Below are 19,875 nucleotides of genomic sequence, written 5' to 3' on the forward strand. Positions count from 1 at the left end.
CATTGAGTCAGATGCTTCGGGAACTGACCGTGTGAGTCATACGCAAACAAATCTATCTTTAGTTGGGTTTCTGTAGTCCCCCAGCAATCCTATTGTGTGGCATCGCAGTCCTGTCGACTATGTTAATGTTTACACAGCAGCACAATGGTCTCTATCTGATATCCTCATCTGCTACCTATCAGGTTAATACTAAACCGAGGTGACTAGATAGACCAGATAATGAGTAAAAGAACTGAGGTAAAAAGAGTCGTATGAATAATAAAATGTGCATTAAAGGAATAGTTCACCTCAAAAGGATCATCTGTCCTTTTATACTTACATAAAAAACAGAATAAAGCATTAATTTGGAAAGCAGCTTGGACGTGCAAAATATCTTAACTTCTGTACCACTGGAAAAAAAAAAAGCGAGTCTACAAGTTTAGAATAAAGGTCAATAGACGATGGTTGAATTGGGTGAAATTTTCCTTCAGATATATACTCACCAAGAAGAAAAAACAGTTGACTATGCAAAATACGATGGGGCCGTCGCAACTGGCCCACCTTTACAGGTACTTAGCCCTGCACCAACTGTGAGCCAGTGGCATCGCTTCTCCTCCTAAATAGGAGGATGTGACCTTTAACTTTCCCACCAGCTCATTTGCATGTTCTAAACAAAAATGACATTGTATATATGATGTCTGTCCACCTTATTTTTAAAGTAAGAGCGACCGTGGCCATTTATTTGGGCTGTTTGAATTTTTGGAATCGATTCCAATTCCTTTTTCTTGAATTGATGGAATTCAGAATTCTGAGAATTGATTCTTCACTTATTATTATTATTATTATTAAGGAAATTGGAGGAACATGTTCACTTATTGTCACCATGACTACAAGATAAAGTTTTTAGAATGTAGCCTTTTCGTGAGGCTTTACTTGGTCAATAGAAAGATACATTTCTATAGCTGTGATAGATTTTAAATGCTGCCAATCACAATTAGCAAGGGAGAGGAGAATTAATGACCAGTTCTGACAATTTAAAAAAACTTTTGCAAAGCCTCGATCGGAATCGAGAAAATGATTCTTTTTGGAAACGATTCCCAGTTCTACCATTGTCATTCACTTCCAGTTATTTTAGCTGCCAAAAACATTCCATTATGCTGCTTGATATTAGAAATTTGTTATCATAGGCCTATTGTTTTAATTCATTTGCATAATCCTAATCATAGCGCAAATAATTTTACGGACCACTCCCCGTATTGTTCTAGCTATTTAGGCTACGAATCGGAAGTCTCGCAAATTCACTGAAAATAGCTTACTGCCACTTTGCAAAACAAAGCGGATAACACGGCTCTCTGGAATACTTGATTCTGATTGGTCAATCGCGGTATTCGGCAAGTCTGTATTTCAAATTTTCGCGCCTCTCCTGGTGTCACGTGCAGCCTCGCGCTCTTTCATAATCCCCAACGGTTGAGAAAATTACCTCAGACTCATAGTTCTGTATTAATATTCCTGTATTGTTTTTTTTTCTCGCTGAGGAAGCTTTAAGACAATACACAGGTAAGATTATAATGTTATTTGAATTTCATGTATTTATTTGCGAGGATAGCTATACAATAAACGGGATAATGTGAAATCAGCTGGTCATTATCGCAAAATAAACTCTGACAGGGTGATACAAATCCCTCTGCGGTACTGTAAACTATTCCATACTTATGTGATGCACCTTTTCATACCTGTTGTAATTCATCGATTGTATTGGGTAGATCCATAGAGCCAGGTGGGAAATGTACCATCACAGCCGATGGGCACATGTGTGTGACAGACAGGGTGTTAAATCTGAGGGAAGCTATTTTTGAAGAACAGTCTGCTGGACATCTCGCCTAAAATGTGCCGCTGACCTTCACAGGTTCGCACCTGCTTCACAGCACAGGTGGTTTGTTTTTGGAAAATACCTGTAAATGGTAAGAGATGCAATGCCTTTTTTGGGCTGTAAAAGTCAAAGAGCTCTGAGAAGCAGTTTTAATGTGTCATAAATGGGTTTTTGACATCCCGTATGTAATGCTAGGGTTAAATTGAGGGTATATAACCAGTGATTCATTAAAATTACATCTGTGTGCATGTAATAAAATAACCCCCAGGCGTCTACTGTAATCTCTGTGAAAGTGCGCTATCTAGTGGCTATAGTGTCAATGTACTCGTTTGCACTGACATATACCTCACACCATCAAGCATAGTAGGTTCCACTCTAGACTAACAAAAATCACATTTAAAAATTATTAGTAAATAAGAAAATAACTTTTATAAAAAAAAAAAAGCCATGTAATGCCAGTTATAATTCACATCCATTCATTTTGCAGTAAGGTTAAGCTCTCTACCGCCCCCTTGTGGTTAATGAATTGATACAATTACAGTGAAATTTGACTTTAAAAGTGTGCAGATGACTTGAATGACAGTATGTGGTTGCAATGGATGAAGAAAGTCAATTTCGAACACCTTTTCTTGCAATATACAGTGACTAAAATTGTTATAATTAAAATGTAATGTAATCCAGGGGTCTTTAACCTTTTTCAGACCAAGGTGAAACAGGACTCCCATTACTCCCAATGTATACAATTAAGAATGATCTGGCCTGCAATAATAATAACTGATGTATAGTCATATACATAACATTTTACTTTACCCCATTTTACCATAAAACAGTTCGCTAAACTTTAGCTTTTTTGACTTTGCTTTGGTTATTTTAATATTGTCAGAATTTATTGGAACAGGAACTTGACCCACACCAGCTTAATTACAACATGAAAACACTTTATTCGTCTGATATTATGGAGTATCTTATGGGAAACTGTTCAAAAGAGAGAAACAAAAGATATTACGGAGTTGTATTTCATACAGTAATGATGAACCAGTAGATATTAAATGGCTTATTAAGGTATCCCACCTCTTGACTTCTTAGTAATCTATGGTCATAATTACAATGCCTACTGAACATTAAGCAAAAACACAAAGATCACGAGCGTAGAGCAGTTTGCTTCCAAAATAGATGGGACGATATATTCAACGTCTCGTAGCGTACTAGCATGCACTGTGACTGGGCTTAAATGGGGAAAAATAGCAGCACAAGACAAATAGTGCCATGAAAGCCTGTCGATTCTGCGGTTACAAAAGATATTTGTCAAAGCTTGGTGCTAGGCGTTCAAAACCCACCCCAACTCCACCCCATCACTTTTTCGGGCAGAGATGAAGAATATAAGGGGAAAGGCTTTGGAATAATACAATAATTCACATTCGGTCTGAACAGCAAGCGTTTTTTCCTCTCTATAATGGTTTATGTTGGGAATAAATTTACAATTATGCATCAGAAAATCTAAAGGAGCTAAATGAGAGATGAAGGACTACAGGCATATGCTTTAAGCTTCGAATAAATAGATAAATAAATAAATAAATACACATCATGCTTCCTTGACATGAATGTGAGTAGTTTAGTCAGGCTTATTATGGATGTATAATTATGCATATGAAAATCGCCTCAATACCTGCTTGCATACAAAACATCCTAAAGCCTATAAAGACTGTTTTTAAAATTTATCTATACAATTGAACAAAATCCTAATTTAACTCTTCAAACTACCAGCATTCACAATCTGTAAAGTAATTAAGAGTCCTTGTCAGTTTGATTACATATCAGTTCAAAGGACATATTCATGTTTTGTAAACGTTGTTACGAAAGCAGATCTTTCGCTAATTGGCTGCGTTTGATTTTTTCGTTGCTCGCTTCACATCAAAGTGAGAATCTAGAGTGCGACTCTCTCTGACAGATTACCTTCAAAGCTCATCTTCCAGTTCAAATGTGACGCTAATTAATAACGGGGAGGGGCGCTTTGAAAGTATTCATCGTAAAACTAAACGTTCGCTGTAGTATCTAAACGCCAAAGCTTGACAAATAACCCTGCTCTTCTTTTGAGGTTGTGGCGCAATCTACCATCTGAGCCCCTGTGTTTATACAGTGCGTTTTTTAGGAATTCGATAAGAACATATCACAACAGCGATAAGAAACTTGTTGCGAAGTTGTTCACGAGCTCTAGTGTATGTATACATTATAGTCAAAAATGCGTTAGTACATTATGTGAACAAGCACCTATACTACAGTTCCATGAGGTTTTGTGAATTCAGTGAGAAGACTAGTATTCAGACAGGACGTACGTCGTAACCGATATAATAAATGTCATCATGCATGTTTTGTTTTGTTTTTTTATATAGAAAAACAATGTAACTTCCCCTTAAATTGCGAGAAATAGCTCTGGAGATGAGTTGAACCCTAGTCGTCAAAAGTATCGACCTCTTCAGTGCTTTTACAGAGATGTTTTGCTGAGGTCAACCTTGACCGGAAGCGGCCCCGCCTCCTTGTTCTCCTCCGATTGGCCAATTGTCATTGCGATCACTGGCGTCAAATGATAGGGGTTGACCTTCTGGGTGTCATCCATGTACTCTTTATCTCCGTTGATGCTAAGCTGTAGATACAACATTGATTATCAACATTTAACTTGCCAAATTATGTATTCAAATCTATATTAGAGCTTCTTTCAAGTAGTCACATTTTTGAAGAAGTTCATATATGTAGGCTATATATATGCTGGATACTTGTTGGCTGCTTCTCCTCTGCTCCAACTCATTCATTTAAAGAAATATTCTCTCCTTGTCTGGCTTGTATTTCTTTGGTAGTGTTTGTTTGATGAATGAACGGGTACCTGAGTCTTGATGTGCTGCTCGGGTGCTGTGACCAGACTGGCACAGCTCAGCCACAGCATCACCATGATAGACAGGAAGAGACAAGCTGCTAAAATCCAACGCGGCAGCCCTGAGCGCCTAGGGGAAAGACACGTGGGGAGAAGTTACATATTGATGATGTATACATTAAGAAATTATGAAACTTTAAAAAAAAAAAAAAAAAAAAGAAAGTTAGTTAGTTTCAGTTTATTAATGCACAAATATATTATATACATTTAAAAAATACTTAAATGTATTAATTTTTATTTGTAACGCGTTTAAAATATTAGAATATATAAATTTATAAAAATACATACACAAAATTACATATATTAGAAAGTTATATATTTAAATATAAATTATATGCATGTTAAATATGTAAATATTTTATTATATAAAATATGTAAGTTACATGTAAAAATTATATATGTATATATATATATATATATATAAAACTGTATAAAATATTAAATTACAAACAAAAATATGTTTTATTTATTATTATATTAATTTATAATATATAATTTTATTTAATTTTTATTTATATTTAAATATAATTTCTACAAACTACAGAAATGATAGAAACACAAATTTATATACTTTTTTGTTGAAATTTTGGCATTCAATAACCCTTTCATTGCCAGTGAAATTACTAAACCTAAACATTTCATAAAAAAGCTTGTGACATTTTGCATCTGAACTCTTCATATAGCCTACACATACATATATATATATATATATATATATATATATTTATATAAAAATTTAATGTTTACTGTGACATAACCACATTAAAATGCAACTTAAATATTTTTATGTAGATGATCAATTGACCATCAAGCTGTTTGAACATTTAAACATGCCCTGACTGAAAAAAACAAAAAAACAAAGTCCCTTTCACCTTGACATGCAGCCCAGGAAGTCGTGCTCAGCAGCTGGGTCCTCGGCATGTTGGCTGACATGCTTTGCTTTTGCCCCAGGTTTTGCCGCATTCCTCTCCCCATGTGACCGCCCACCTGGAAGGATGCAGAGGCAGCACTTTCAGCATGTGGACATTGATTTTATGATCCTCCAGCTTCGGACAAACTACAGCGGTGTGGCGCCGGATGTGTCGCAAATGAAAGTCAAAGCTCAAGCTCTGGTCCTTGGCTCTACTTAAATGTGCTTTCAGAGGAAAAAAAGAAAGCTGTCAGCAGCCATCTGGGGGTGAAAAAGCGGTCACTCTTACCAGTATGTGGCCGCTGTGTGTGGGAGTTGACTTGGGGCCAGGGTTTGTCGACCACGTTGGAGCGCGGGGCTTGTAACTCAGGCAAGGAGTACTCAATCTCTGGCTGGCTCTGGGACAATCAACAAACACAATGTCAAGGGCAGGAAACAGCATTATGGGATTTACTCAGCAGAAAGGCTTCTGAATGAAACGGTTGGGTATGTGACCGTTTTGTTGTGGTGAGGATTTCAACACAATCATGCACAGAGCGGGAAAGCAGAAATACAATCTGCAGAGTGACATAAAAATGCTATGATTCTTACAAACATGCAGATGATGAATAGCACAGTTAAATGAGATGACATCGAGGGCACGTTTTAAAAATATCAGCTCCTGCATCACTAACAGCTAGAATGAGCAGAAACAGATTCTCAAGAGTAATCATTGATTTGATGTCATTTACAATATTTAATGAAACTGGGTCATCACTGCCTATATGTTTATGTGGTAACAGTGACGTCGTTTAGTCAATCTGAAATAGTTGGGGTCATGAAAAAGTTTAAGAAAATTTAATTTATGTTCAAATAAAATCTGAGGTATATACACTGCTGTTTATTTTTTCCTAAAGAAATTAAAATATTAGATATTAGAATGATTTCTGAAAGATCAAGTGCAAGTCTTTTATTTATTTTTATTTTTTTACATTTTATATTATAATCATAAATATTTTTATAACCTACAGCTGTTTTCTCAACAACCTTGACAAGCAGCACAGACAGGAATATATATTTTTTGTTTACTTTTTTGTTTGCGTTTCACTTTGTAGCCACGCCCACAGTGGAATCTCACTGGTCCAGATCCTGCTCAACATATAATGCCTGTTTAATAAGCACCAAATATTGTCTAACTGGCTGTGATTTTGCCACTTTGCACAGCATTAGTGCTCTAACCAGGGTTTCTGCAGGATTAAATTAATAAATAATTAAAATTAATACCATATTAGCAGGGTAGGGCAATGTCTATAGTACCATATTAAACTGTAAAATTACTGTAAAAAGCATAATTTACAATTCAGATTGTACAAAAACAAAAAGTGTTATAAAATGATACATTTTACATTTCAGCCTTAAAACCATTTTTAAGAAAATGGATAAGTCAAAATTATTAATTATTATATTGATCTAAACAATTACCAATAAATTAAATAACATTAATTAGGGGTGTGTGATATTGACAAAAAATGATATCTTTTCTGGGATTTTATTGAAAATGATAAGATGATGATATTTTGCTGAGTGTTATTGTACTGATATCTTAAAGATTACCGTGGACAGCTGACTGCTGAATTTTTTTTATATTCTGTGTGGTCAGTTCACAGCAATGATAGAAATTAATCTTTTAAAAATAAGTTTTATGGGCATTTTTACCTTTAAGCTGTTTTTTTTCTAAAAGCGTGCATCATCTTTTGAGTCAAATTCTTGCATTTGGGCTGTTACCAAGCAAACGAAATCAGTATCAACAAAATTGATCTTTGCAATGCATCTGAAGTATCATTTAGATGTATTTACACACTGTTTAATGCAGCTCAGAGGGACATAAAATGCTAACCTGCAGTTACAAATGCATAAATTATGTTTTGATATTTGAAACATAAAACGTTGAAAACTGATTTTATTTAAATTATTTAAAAAAATGAAGATAATTTAAATGTGAAATTAAAACCGCCAGTAGGTGGCAGCAAGTCACTGTTAATAAGTGAGTCATTGCGATTGAACCAAATCATTTAAATGGTTTCATTTAAAATGATTAATTCAGGAACGATACACCATCATGTTGCTCAGAGATGCAAAACTGTGCAGTGACTGCACAGGACTTTGAACGTGCAGCGCTCATGTTTATTTAATTAAATCATAGCCTTTTGAAGTTTAATCGTCACATTCAGCCATATCGCAATTCTGGTCTTTCCGTCTCCAAATTTAAGACCTCTTGAAATCATAATTAAGACTTTCTTGTACAATATAAGATTTTTAAGGCCTTAAATTTGATTTAAGAACTAAATTTAAGACCCTGCGGAAACCCTGTCTAACAGACATACTACTACTACTACTACTACCCCTCAATTATTGTCAAGCTGCACCCGGTAAGGACATGGCATAAGAAGGATAAGTCAACATTTCGGTTTACCCCATCAAGAATCCTTAAAAGCTACAGTCAGCTGCTTCCAGCTTGAGAAACCATGCAGGAACACGGTGTTAACGGAGTCCCTCTTTCCACTCTCAATTACATGGCTGCCTGGCAGCGCTAAGCCACGCTGGTCAAACCGAGTGCTACACGCCAACTCTGACGAGAGCGAGGGGACTACTTGACTTGAATAAGAGCTTTTAAGCGGCCACTTTCAAGCAGGATCCAAAGGATGTGATTTGATATCTGTCTCATTAGTCTACGACTAGATGTGTCCCGTTCTGCCCCTCCATCTTGCCCTGTATGTGTAAATTAGTACATGTTTTTTCAGACTATGTTTCTTTAGTTCCCCCTTGAGATCTTATTAAATAGAGATTTTTGCTCTCTTCCACAGAGTTCTTCTAAATTGGGCTCAGCAGAGCTGACCTCTGAGATAACCTCTCTGGGGAGGCTCACATGAACCTCCGAAATGACCACAGAGAGGCAAAGACACATGGTTATTCATATCAAGCCATGGTAGACGAGAGCGCAAGGAACTGTTTGGAGTGTCATGTTATTCCTACAGTCTAATAGTCTGTTACTGGACACATACGGAGTACATTGGGATTGTACTTTTTACATATGTATAACTGACTGGTGTGTTCAATCTTAATTTCTAAAGATTAAAGGAACAGTTCAGACAAAATGAAAATCCTGTCATCATTTACTCACCCTCATCATGTTCTAAACCCATATGACTTTCTTCTGCGGGGAGAAAATCTGAAGTCTGTTTTCTGCGCGCTTTTTTATGCAATTACAGTGAATTACAGCCATTACAGGGAGTGAAGCTTTCAAGCTTCAAAAAGGGTAAAAGCATCATAAAAGTTCTTCGTATGACGTGCACTATATTGATCTTGAGAACTAAATAAGTCAGATTAATGAACAAATCATTCAAGGGTGCGTTTCATGTACAACAGCGCAACTCGCTGCTTAAAGGGATAGTTGACCCAAAAATGAAAATTACCCCATGATTTACTCACCTTCAAGCCATCCTAGGTGTATAAGACTTTATTCTTTCAGACAAACACAATCGGAGTTATATATAAAAAAAATGTCCTGGCTCTTTCAAGATTTCTAACAGCAGTGAATGGCCGTCCAGATTTTGAAGGCCAAAAAAGCGCATCCATCCATCACAAAGTATGCTCCATACGGCTCCAGGGGTTAATAAAGTCCTTCTAAAAGTGAAGTGATGCATTTGTGTAAGAAAAATATGAATATTTAAAAACCGTAATCTCTAGCTTCCTATAACTTTCATACCCACGTTCATGAGAGTGGCGTTCTAGCAGACGGCGTAGCGCAAGTTCTGGTGAGAATATGCTAGTCTCGCGAAAAACAAGTTTTGTTCACAGTAAAGGAAAACCAGTCTCCTCTTGGCTTATATCGAAATCCTCAAACATTTTCATTTACAAATCCTCATTTTGTACTTCGAATTTGTGACCGGTGTTTTCTTTTGCTCTCCCCTCTGCATTTACGCGTTCGTCACTTCTCACCGGAGATTAACTTCTGGTTTGAGATCAAATTCATGTCAGATTATTGCTGTAAATAACAAACATGGCATCTGAGGTCTAATTTTGCTTTATTTCAGATGTTTGATTCAATCGTGGTACTAGAGCACATTCACACATGCTCACTCTTCAAAAACTGTGCTTTTATTCTTTTGACAAAACAAAAAAACGTTGAATTAAATTAGTACATGTATGAAATGAAAGAAATTCACTACATTGCTACATAGATTGCACTACATGTTAGCTTACGTATTTTGCTCAAGAGCACCATCCATTAAGTCCATATGTTGTACTAACAAAAAACTACATTTCAAATCACAGGCCGAGAGCTGTAGTTTCAACCACACAACTTTGCGATCTTGTTCACAACTGTTCATTGGAACTGTGTTTCAGAACTACATTGCTAATGACTTGCAAACATAGTTTTTGAATAGGAATAACCTATTGACTGAATTTTGTTTTGTTCCACAAAGCTATTGCAAGACTTGCAAAAAATATAGCCGCTTTTATGGTGTTATTGCATCCTTTCTGAATGGTATTTACATTGTATGGAAAAGAAAAGTCACATGTCTAAAAATGTTTGTTTGTGTTCCATTGAGAAAAGAATGTCATATGGGTTTTTAACAACACGAGGATGAGAACAGAATTCAAATTTTTGGATAAACTAATTCTTTACATAAACAAACATGTGAAAACATGAAGTCATGAAATGCAACATTGTATGGGCAATTTAGCTCTGCGAAAAGCTTGAATCTCACAGTTGCGTTAATTGAAAGGGATGCTGTCAAAAATATTGAATCCAGATGTCCGCAAGGGATGAGAATCAAAGGGGGAAAAATGAACATCTGAGGAAGTTAATGTTGACTGGCCACAGACCAATGGAATCTTGCCATTAGTGAAAGCGGTCTGATGTGCATCTGTCACGCATTACCGCAGAACTCGCCAAAGGTGATCAATGCAGCTTACGAGACTGCCAAGAAGACGAGGCAAAGATTGTTGACTTCATAGTAAACAATTCCATTTCCCTTATTAGGAATTTGCTTGCTTTCTCCAAACTTGTCTTTTCGCATGTAGCAGCCATCCACATTGAACTAGTCCAGAATTTAAACAAAATGGCCGACCTCCTTCCAAACAAAAATCCATCGCACCAATCAGTGGCTACTCAGCAACAGAGTCGTGTTTACCCTTCAGCTCGGAGGAAATAGTCTGATTCCTGTTGATTACCTCTGAGGGACTCATCAAAACCCTGGACAGAACGGACAAACATTAAGCCCAGACTGCAGTGTAACCAATGTCAAATGTCCGCCTGGTACTGATGTGAAACTAGGCTGCAGATCATAGCGTTTATCTGGGGGATTGGGGGATTTTTATATAGCTTTTTATTTTAATTAAAAAAATAAATAAATAAAATATCTGGGTTACAGAGGCACTTATGGAAGTGAATGGGGCCGATCTGTAAATGTTAAAACAGTTTCACTAGTACAACCACAAGACGTAAACAATGATTTTAGTGTGGAAAAACGCTTACTAACCGGTGTAAAGTTATATCCAATTTTACAACATAAACTTAAACAGCTTTACAGCTCAAATAATACACAGAAAAATTTGTGTAACTGCTTATAAATTTCTAAGATGCTTTTAAATTATCTAAAAGTTGGCCACATTCGCCTCAAGAAAACAAGGGGCGAGTCAAAATAATTTTTTGGTAATCACCATTTTGCCACAAAAGGCATTAAGGTCGATTAGGCATTAAGCTCGATTAAGTTAAACTTGTACATAACCAAAATATTCCACCTGAAATTTTAAGATTTAACATTTAAGCCTAAATAATTAACATAGCGCTACTCATTCACAAACATATTGCCTGAAAAATTCGGTATAAAAGATGTCTAAAAATACCTGTCTTATGGTTTTATTTTGATGTCTACATATTCTCACAAATGTTCAAATGAAATTTATTCTACTGTTACAGTTACTCATGGAGAACTTGAGCGTCAGTAGAACTTCCACTGGAGAACTTCAAAAATCAATTAAAGAGCTGAACAAGCTGGTTCATAAAGAATTTTACATTTGGATTCTACCAATACTACTTGCTAGTTATTGGATTTTTTTTCAGCATGCAACTTCAGGGAAATTTGTGCAGTGCTGTGGGAAGCACTTGGGGAAGGTCTTTCTGAAGTGCAAGAATTCCCTCCAGACTTTCCTCCGAAGATACATTTCATTAGTTCCTCACAAAAATCAAACGGATTATAGCATAAATCACATTTATGGAGGAAGCTTTCAAAACCCGGCTCACACCCTGTCAAGTCTAAAGTTCCATATTCTGTTTTTTATGCCGTGCTATTTATATTGCAGTTGTGCAGAGGTTCACGTAACTGTGAAAACTGCATCATCTGAGCCAAATGCACACCACAGCAGGTCTGTTGAAAAACAATCTGTTTTCCTTTCTCTGTTTAGACGCCCGAGGCAAAAAGCCCATCATTAGTGCTCCACTTCCCCCAGAAATTGAGTCTCGCCATTTCGACAAAGTTCTAATTCCATATGCTCGATTTAGCGCATAGGTAGCGTGATGCTACCGCTAAATCTCGGGTTTTCACTGTCTGTGCAATCTCTGGCCCGTGTCAGTCCTTCACTCGGGCTGGCCGTCTTCCAGCTGACCGCTAAATACAGGCTAGGCCTGCCGCAGGACAGCTGTGGAGGTTTTCTCTCGCCTCTTCTCCTGTCACAACCATTAAACGCACATTCATCAGGGCTGCGACTAAACTGAGAAATCATGGATGGGTTTGTAGTCATGAATTTCTACATTTCTATTTGTTTTGGATTATTTAAGTCACGCTTTGTGAAGTAAATTTTTTACATAACTATCTTTATTCACAAGATGTTTTTGCGGTCGTCTGATGATTGTAGTTAGTTTAGAAACAGCAGGAATCTCACAAAAACATGTCAGGCTATGGATAGAGTTGGATGACCTCCAGGGAGAATAAGGTTTCTGATTTAACATCATTCTTTGAAGAACCAGCCCCATGCGCTCATATGATCCCAATAGTGCATTGATGTGACCGCAACCTTCGTAAAACATACCAGATCTTGAAACCAAGAGCATATGAGAGTCACTAGTGGAATCTTCTACACCAGTGATTCTCAACTGGTGGGTTGCGACCCAAAAATGGGTCACAGGTCTGATCTGATAGGGAAAAACAATGCTAAATGCAAATAATAAAACTCAAAACATTTGAAATGGAGGAGAAAATGCTTCCCATATATTTTGTTGCAGACATCAGAGGTTGAGTGGCTTGTTTATTCTTAATTTATTATGCCAAGAGCATGGAGCCCTTGAAATTTAGAAAGCATTTGATGAAAGAATTTGGTGTATGTCAGGTTAATAATGAAATATTGAATATTTAATGTGTAAAAATAAATTTTTTTTAAATATTATTACGTTTTTCATTAAATATTGTACATTTTATTAAATGCATTTGTTTTTAAATCATGTTAATAAAATTGCTGAATAGAAGAGTAAAAAAAAAAAAATGTAATAAATTAAAACAAATTTAAATTAAAAATAGTTAAGTTGCAACTTTATTTCTTACAACTGGGATGTTATTTCTCATAATTTTGAATTTGTTTCTCTCAATTTCTCAAACTCAAAAGTATAAATATTTTTTTATGCAATAACTAATTTACTTTTTTTTACTCTGAGAGGTAAATTCAGTATTTTTATTGTTAAAGTGAAAGTGACGTGACATGTGGCCAAGTATGGTTACCCATACTCAGAATTTGTGCTCTGCATTTAACCCATCCTAAGCGCACAGCAGTGAACACACACACACACCGTGAACACACACCCGGAGCAGTAATATTAAACACTAATATAAGACACTATATAAAACTTCACCGAAATTAAAACTAATACTATTAAACATTTTTGTTAACTGAAATAAAATAAAATATAAATATAAATAGTAGACACTATATAAAACTTCAACGAAAAACATTTAATGAAAATTAGAAATGTTGTCTTGGTGACTAACAAAATCATTTTTAAAAAAGTACCAAAACAAAAACTGAAATAAAAAACACACAAACAAACAAACAAAACTGAAAACGATTACATAAAATTACTAAAACTAATTGAAATTAAAACTGAAATAAATAAATAAATAAAAGCTAATTCTAAATATTAATAAATACTGTAGTATATAAATAATACTAAAATAACACCGGGGGGCCATTTTGTTTTCAGGATATTAGGTAACAAAATTGTTTATTTAACAAAACTGAACAAATGTTTAGTTTTGTTAAACAATTTCGTTACTGTTTAAAGCAAAACTAGTTGAGAACCACAGTTGAGGTTTTCTCAGAACGCAGAGACGCCGACAGACAAACCTGAAACACAACAACCTTCCCGTCATCAGCCTGCAGGTAGAAAGTCCAGGTGGAAGAAATGAAGCTCTGGGCGGAACTGACGATGTCATTGCACCAGCTAGACACGGCATCCATAACAGAGACGGGCTTGGGCCGGTTGGTCAGGGCCTTGAGCTGCAGATCAAGCCGAGAGCAATTTAATGGAGTTTGATAGAGATGTCAAAACATCACTGCAACCCCAAAAGGAAACAACCGAGAGTCGTACCTTCCTCCGTTTGATCTCCGGCTCAGTGGGTTGGCTGGCACACCCTGTGCTGCACGCCTCCTGCTCCAGCAGTTTACTGTAGGCCTCCTGGCACGCTGCACACACACACATAAACGATACCTGTCAGGCGGCACCATCTCCATTCAACCCTCCCCACGGTCAAGCAGTCATCAATATCAACAAACATCTGAGCAGCAGCCTCCCGCACCAGAAAGCGCAGGATTGATTTTCAATAAAACAGCTTCCCTCATGCCTAGCAGCTTCCCACTGACAGCTCTGTTTGCCACTAGCACACAATACCATCTCTAGATAAAAATGAGCGCTATCAGCTTGTCTGCACACTCTATAGTATATGTCCTTGGGCTATGTGCACTTCATTCCAAAACATTAGCGTTGTCAAACGCATTTTGAAAAGGCAAAAAGAGACAGTTTTTCTCGCTTTGAATTTGTACTAGCGCACCAATTTGATATATTTTAGTGGTTCTTAAGCTGCGTTTGAGTCCTCCTGGGAAGTTTGTACTTACAAGCACTGGAATTATAATTACGGCATGCGTTTAAGAGATTTCGGACAGAAAAATAGGACTTTAAGTATGGTCAAAAGTAATTCTGCAAATTTTTTGCAAAATAATCTATGATTGGGAATTCTGCAATAGGGTGAAAGATAAGGTGTGGTCACATTTACTGTTGTGTGCCGAATTTTTGCTGAAGAAATCCTGGCATTTCAATAGAAATGTAGAATTTTGTGTGAGGGCGAATAATTTCCACACCTGTTGTCAGTCACACTGATTTACTGCGTTGACCAACAAAAAGCAGCTTGCTTTGAAAGTGACTTTTTTGTGAGCTGCGTTTCATACATGATTACACTGTTGATGATAGACAGGAAAACTTTTGCAAATGCGACCAAGCCATTAAACTGCGATCAGGTCCTCTTGGTAAGTTTGTGTCTACAAGCGCTGAAATCAGTTATGATACTAGCTCAAGAGATTTTGGGGCAGAAAAACAGGACTTAAAAGGATAGTTCACTCTCTAGCCATCCTAAGAGTGTGTGTGTATATATATATATATATATTTATTCTTTCAGATGAATACAATTGGAGTTATATTAAAAATGTCCAGGCTTTATAATGGCAGTGAATGGTGGCTGAGATTTTGAAGCCCAAAAAAGTGCATCCATCCATCATAAAAAGTGTTCCACACGGCTCTGGGGGTTAATAAAGGCCTTCTGAAGCGAATATCCATAAAATATCCATATTTAAAACTTCATAAACTGTAATCTCTAGCACATTACTAGCATATTCTCACCAGATCTTACGCTATGTCTACGTCATCCGCTGGAACGCCACTCTCTCATGAACACATGTACGACAGTTAACGTTAACTAGAGATTACGGTTTATAAAGGTTAAAATATATTTATTTTTCTGACACAAACACATCAATTCGCTTCAGAAGGCCTTTATTAACCCCCATGTGGAGTACTTTTTATGATGGATGGATGCACTTTATTAGATTTTAAAATCTCAACAGCCATTCACTGCCATTATAAAGCTTGGAAAAGCCAGGACATTTTTAATATAACTCCAAATGTATTCATAAATATATAAGATATATACGAGGATGGCTTGAGGAGGAGTAAATCATGGGGTAATTTTCATTTTTGGGTGAACTCTCTCTTCAAGATGCGGTCACATTTACTGTATCAAATTTTTGTGGGTGAAATACGGGACATTTTAACGTGAAGGTGAAAGAAACTGAAACTGTAGCTTAGCAAGCTACAAGCTAATCACAAAAATGTAAAGGATTTTGAATGAATCTCAATTAGTCTGATAATATCAAACCTTCACATGGTAAATGTACATTACATACCAAAACAAAACTACATAACTAAGTCCAAATCATTGTGCAGGGAGTTGAAAAACAAATCTGTTCATTTACATGAAGTATCTGAACAAACCGTTTCACAAGAATGAATTTGGACGTTACATGTGAGTAAGAGGATCATTTAGGACAAACTGACTCACTAAAAGTTAGTAGTATTGGCACTTTTAGTTAGCTACTTCCCAAAACTGGTCAAAATAGTTCATACCTCCCTGGCACTCTTCCTTGCTGGTATTGACGCCTGTATTTCCATTCACAAACTGGCAGATGGAGTAGAGCCGACAGCCACGGTGACAGGCATTCATGATGGAGTCCTGTAGGAACAAGGTAAAGGCTTCATTCAGAATGAAGATTTTTGTAGGGTGATATATGTAACTCCAAGAATAACTTTAATTGATGTTCTGCTGTTTTTATCCACAGGGAGGTTGTGGTCGCATGGAGGTTTTCTCAAATGATGTTTAATGCAATATCCAAGATGACTTCCTGAAAATCATTATGCAAGATGCGACATGCACACGGTTTTTCTAATGGCACATCAGAATCGAGGATTGATTGTGGGTAGAGACAGCAGAGCACTGGACGATGTTTGAAGATGGAAGGGCAAAGTGTGGTGATTCAAACCCATGGAAGGTCGATTCATGACCTTTAAGTGTAACAGAAGTCACCTGACCCTGCAATGACCTTGTCAGAATTGACAGGAAACGTTTACATTACATTTCTTGAGGTGGGAAGTTTCCTCAGTTCTGTTTTTTCAAATCCTGGACAATGACTCCTGGGAGCCGGTTCTTTTTAGCAAATTAAAAATATACAGCACAACCCATGTAGTCTGATTTTCTATCGAATTATATGATTCACAAAAGCCAGTACTCTTTCATTAATCAAAACCACTTAGGAATTAGTTGGAGAGGTTATTGAATTGCAAGAACTTTATTACTTTCATTTTGCTCCACTTGAAATAAATTACGATTCGTTTCATTATGAGTGGTATTCTATAAAAACGAATGAATGAAAGTTAAATTTTAAAGTCTCTATAAAGTACGTGAGAAGTCATTTAAACACACCTTTTGCAATACTTAAATGAAACATATCGTAATTGTTATATCTCTTCTGTTGATATCAAATTAACTCACTGTTTTTAACGGCAGTTAAAGCTAGAATTTGTAAGAATAAGAATTGTTAAAATCAATTTTCATTCCAACAGATGATGCAGGCTGTAAAAAAAATAAGGAATATATATATATATTTTTTTTTAAAAGCAATTCCTTCACATAGGCTAAACGACCGCAATTGAACGGCATCGCCCTCAGATATCAGATACAGAGCAAATATCAACCCACGTCTTTGCAAGCGTTTATGGGCCATCATCAAACAATAGAGATGCGCTCGCGTGCTTCTATAGCCGCGCTCGGCTTTGCGCATTTAGAACGTAGAACGTTCGTTGCGGTTTAAACCGATATACAGCCGACAGGTCTCCATGCTGACCGTTAAACTCATGCGTCATAAAGCATCGTTCTCGGCCTGTTCTCGGTGGATACAAAGTAACGTTAACGTTTCCATGCGGTGCCAGGAACTGGGACACAGAAATCCATGAATCGATTAAGAATTGGCTCGAGGTGTTGCCAAATAATGCTCCCATCTTTGCGCAGTGTCTTTGCGCAGAACAGTGAACCCAGCACGTTCCCTTTAGCGATGTTCAATTGCAGAACGACTTTATTTATTCACATCTGCAAATGGCTGCGACTCTGCTGAACCAGTAGTAAACGCAAAATCCTATTAAACGCATTTCTCCACATGCCGTTACAATATATACTGCAAAAGCATCTGGTACGTGGCACTTACTTTGGCGGGGCTTTTGTTTTTGATGGACATCTGGCATTGCTTTTTGCAGTAATTGATATCGCCCAGTTGGTTGTCAAACAGATCAGATGATGCCGCCGCCAACGCCACCAGAATCAGAGGGACGAGCGCGGGAACGCCGCGCACCCTGCCGCCCAACTGGAGCATGTTTTTCCGCAGGATTCGGTGCACAGGCGCGTCTGCGGGGTTCGGTGTGTCTCGACCGGTCCCTGCCGTAGCTGCTTCGGATCGGCTCTATCAGCCTCGTGCCTTTGATGCGCCGTGTCGTCACTCCTCACATCATCACGCACGCGCTGCGCGTCTCCGGCCAGTGCATTGCATTGCAGCAGATCCGAGGAGTGGACAGAAACCACAGGGGGAAATGTGCCTTTAATGTAAATAATAGTAACAACGCAGATGTTGCATTTCTACCACATGAAATAAAGTTCTAATGAGGATGATTGTAAAGCAATTAAACTCAAATTAAAAAACAATCATTAAAAATTAATAATAATAATTAACTCCTTAAAATAGTGTTTTATATGTATACTTTATATATATATATAATATCTAACATAAAATTGTAGATTTCAATTCAAAAGTAAAAAAATTAAATAAATAAATACTCCTATTTTCCTCATAATTGCCTCATTTATATATACAGTGGCATGCGAAAGTTTGGGAACCCCTTGCAGAATCTGTGAATCATTTAACAAAATAAGAGAGATCATACAAAATGCATGTTATTTTATATTTAGTACTGTCCTGAGTAAGATATTTTACATAAATGATGTTTACATATAGTCCACAAGACAAAAAAAATAGCTGCAATTATTAAAATAACCCCATTCAAAAGTTTGGGAACCCTTGGTTCTTAATACTGTGTGTGGTTACCTGGATGACCCACGACTGTCTTTTTTGTTTTGTGATGGTTGTTCATGAGTCCCTTGTTTGTTCTGAACAGTTAAACTGAGCTCTGTTCTTCAGAAAAATCCTCCATGTCCTGCAGATTCATCAGTTTTCCAGGATCTATTGCATATTTGAACCCTTTCCAGCAGTGACTGTATGATTTTGAGATCCATCTTTTCACGCAGAGGACAACTGAGGGACTCAAACACAACTATTAAAAAAGGTTCAAACATTCACTGATGCTCCAGAAGGAAACACCATGCATTAAGAGCCGGGGGTGAAAACTTTTGAACAGGATGAAGATGTCCAAACTTTTCTTATTTTGTTGAAATATCATTTTTTTCCCCCATTTAGTACTGCCATTCGGAAGCAACAGAAGATACTTGCATGTTTCCTGTTTATTTTAATAATTTCAGCTATTTTTTTAATTATTATTATTTATTTTTTTTGTCTTGTATGTAAACATCTTTTTTTGTATAATATCTTACTCAGGACAGTACTAAATAAAAAATAAAATTTTGTATGATGTTAAAATTATTCACATTTTCACAGATTCTGCAAGGGGTTCCCAAACTTTCGTATGACACTGTGTATATATGTTTATGTGTACTTTAATGTTTGAAACTGAATAATACAACTGTGACCAGGAATAAAACACACAACCTAACTTTTAGAGAAAAAAAGTACCTATTGTTTTAAAATGAATGGGTAACACTTTACAATAAGGTTCACTAGTTAACTACATTAGTAAACATTAACTAAGCATGAACAATACTTCTACAGCACTTATTAATCTTAGTTAATATTAATTTCAGCATTTACTAATGCATTATTAAAATCATACGTTGTTTGTTAACATTAGTTAATGCACTGTGTACTAACATGAATAAACAATGAACAACTGTATTTTCATTAACTAACTTAATAAATGCATTGTTCATTGCG

At 36.5% G+C, this 19,875-nt stretch overlaps 1 protein-coding gene across 1 annotated transcript; it reads right to left on the reverse strand.

The window, feature by feature from the left end:
- Positions 1-2,770: 2,770 nt before the first annotated feature.
- Positions 2,771-18,378, reverse strand: tmem59l (transmembrane protein 59-like). Its single transcript, XM_058760496.1, has 8 exons — positions 18,025-18,378; positions 16,394-16,499; positions 14,309-14,403; positions 14,065-14,217; positions 5,975-6,083; positions 5,648-5,762; positions 4,728-4,845; positions 2,771-4,490 (listed from the first exon to the last, which is right to left on the reverse strand). Exons 1-8 carry the CDS (start codon positions 18,187-18,189, stop codon positions 4,332-4,334), a joined length of 1,020 nt encoding a protein of 339 aa, XP_058616479.1. The 5' UTR covers positions 18,190-18,378; the 3' UTR covers positions 2,771-4,331.
- Between the last annotated feature and the right edge of the window lie 1,497 nt (positions 18,379-19,875).

The sequence above is a fragment of the Onychostoma macrolepis genome, chromosome 22, assembly GCF_012432095.1.
Source record: "Onychostoma macrolepis isolate SWU-2019 chromosome 22, ASM1243209v1, whole genome shotgun sequence".
NCBI lineage: Eukaryota > Metazoa > Chordata > Actinopteri > Cypriniformes > Cyprinidae > Onychostoma > Onychostoma macrolepis.

Excerpts from the sequence above, each read along its gene's own strand:
- tmem59l (XM_058760496.1), bottom strand. The coding sequence starts at position 18,189 with ATGCTCCAGTTGGGCGGCAGGGTGCGCGGCGTTCCCGCGCTCGTCCCT. Across the intron at positions 16,500-18,024 it reads AAAACAAAAGCCCCGCCAAA|GACTCCATCATGAATGCCTG; the intron begins GTAAGTGCCACG and ends TTGTTCCTACAG. Across the intron at positions 5,763-5,974 it reads CACACAGCGGCCACATACTG|GTGGGCGGTCACATGGGGAG; the intron begins GTAAGAGTGACC and ends GCATCCTTCCAG.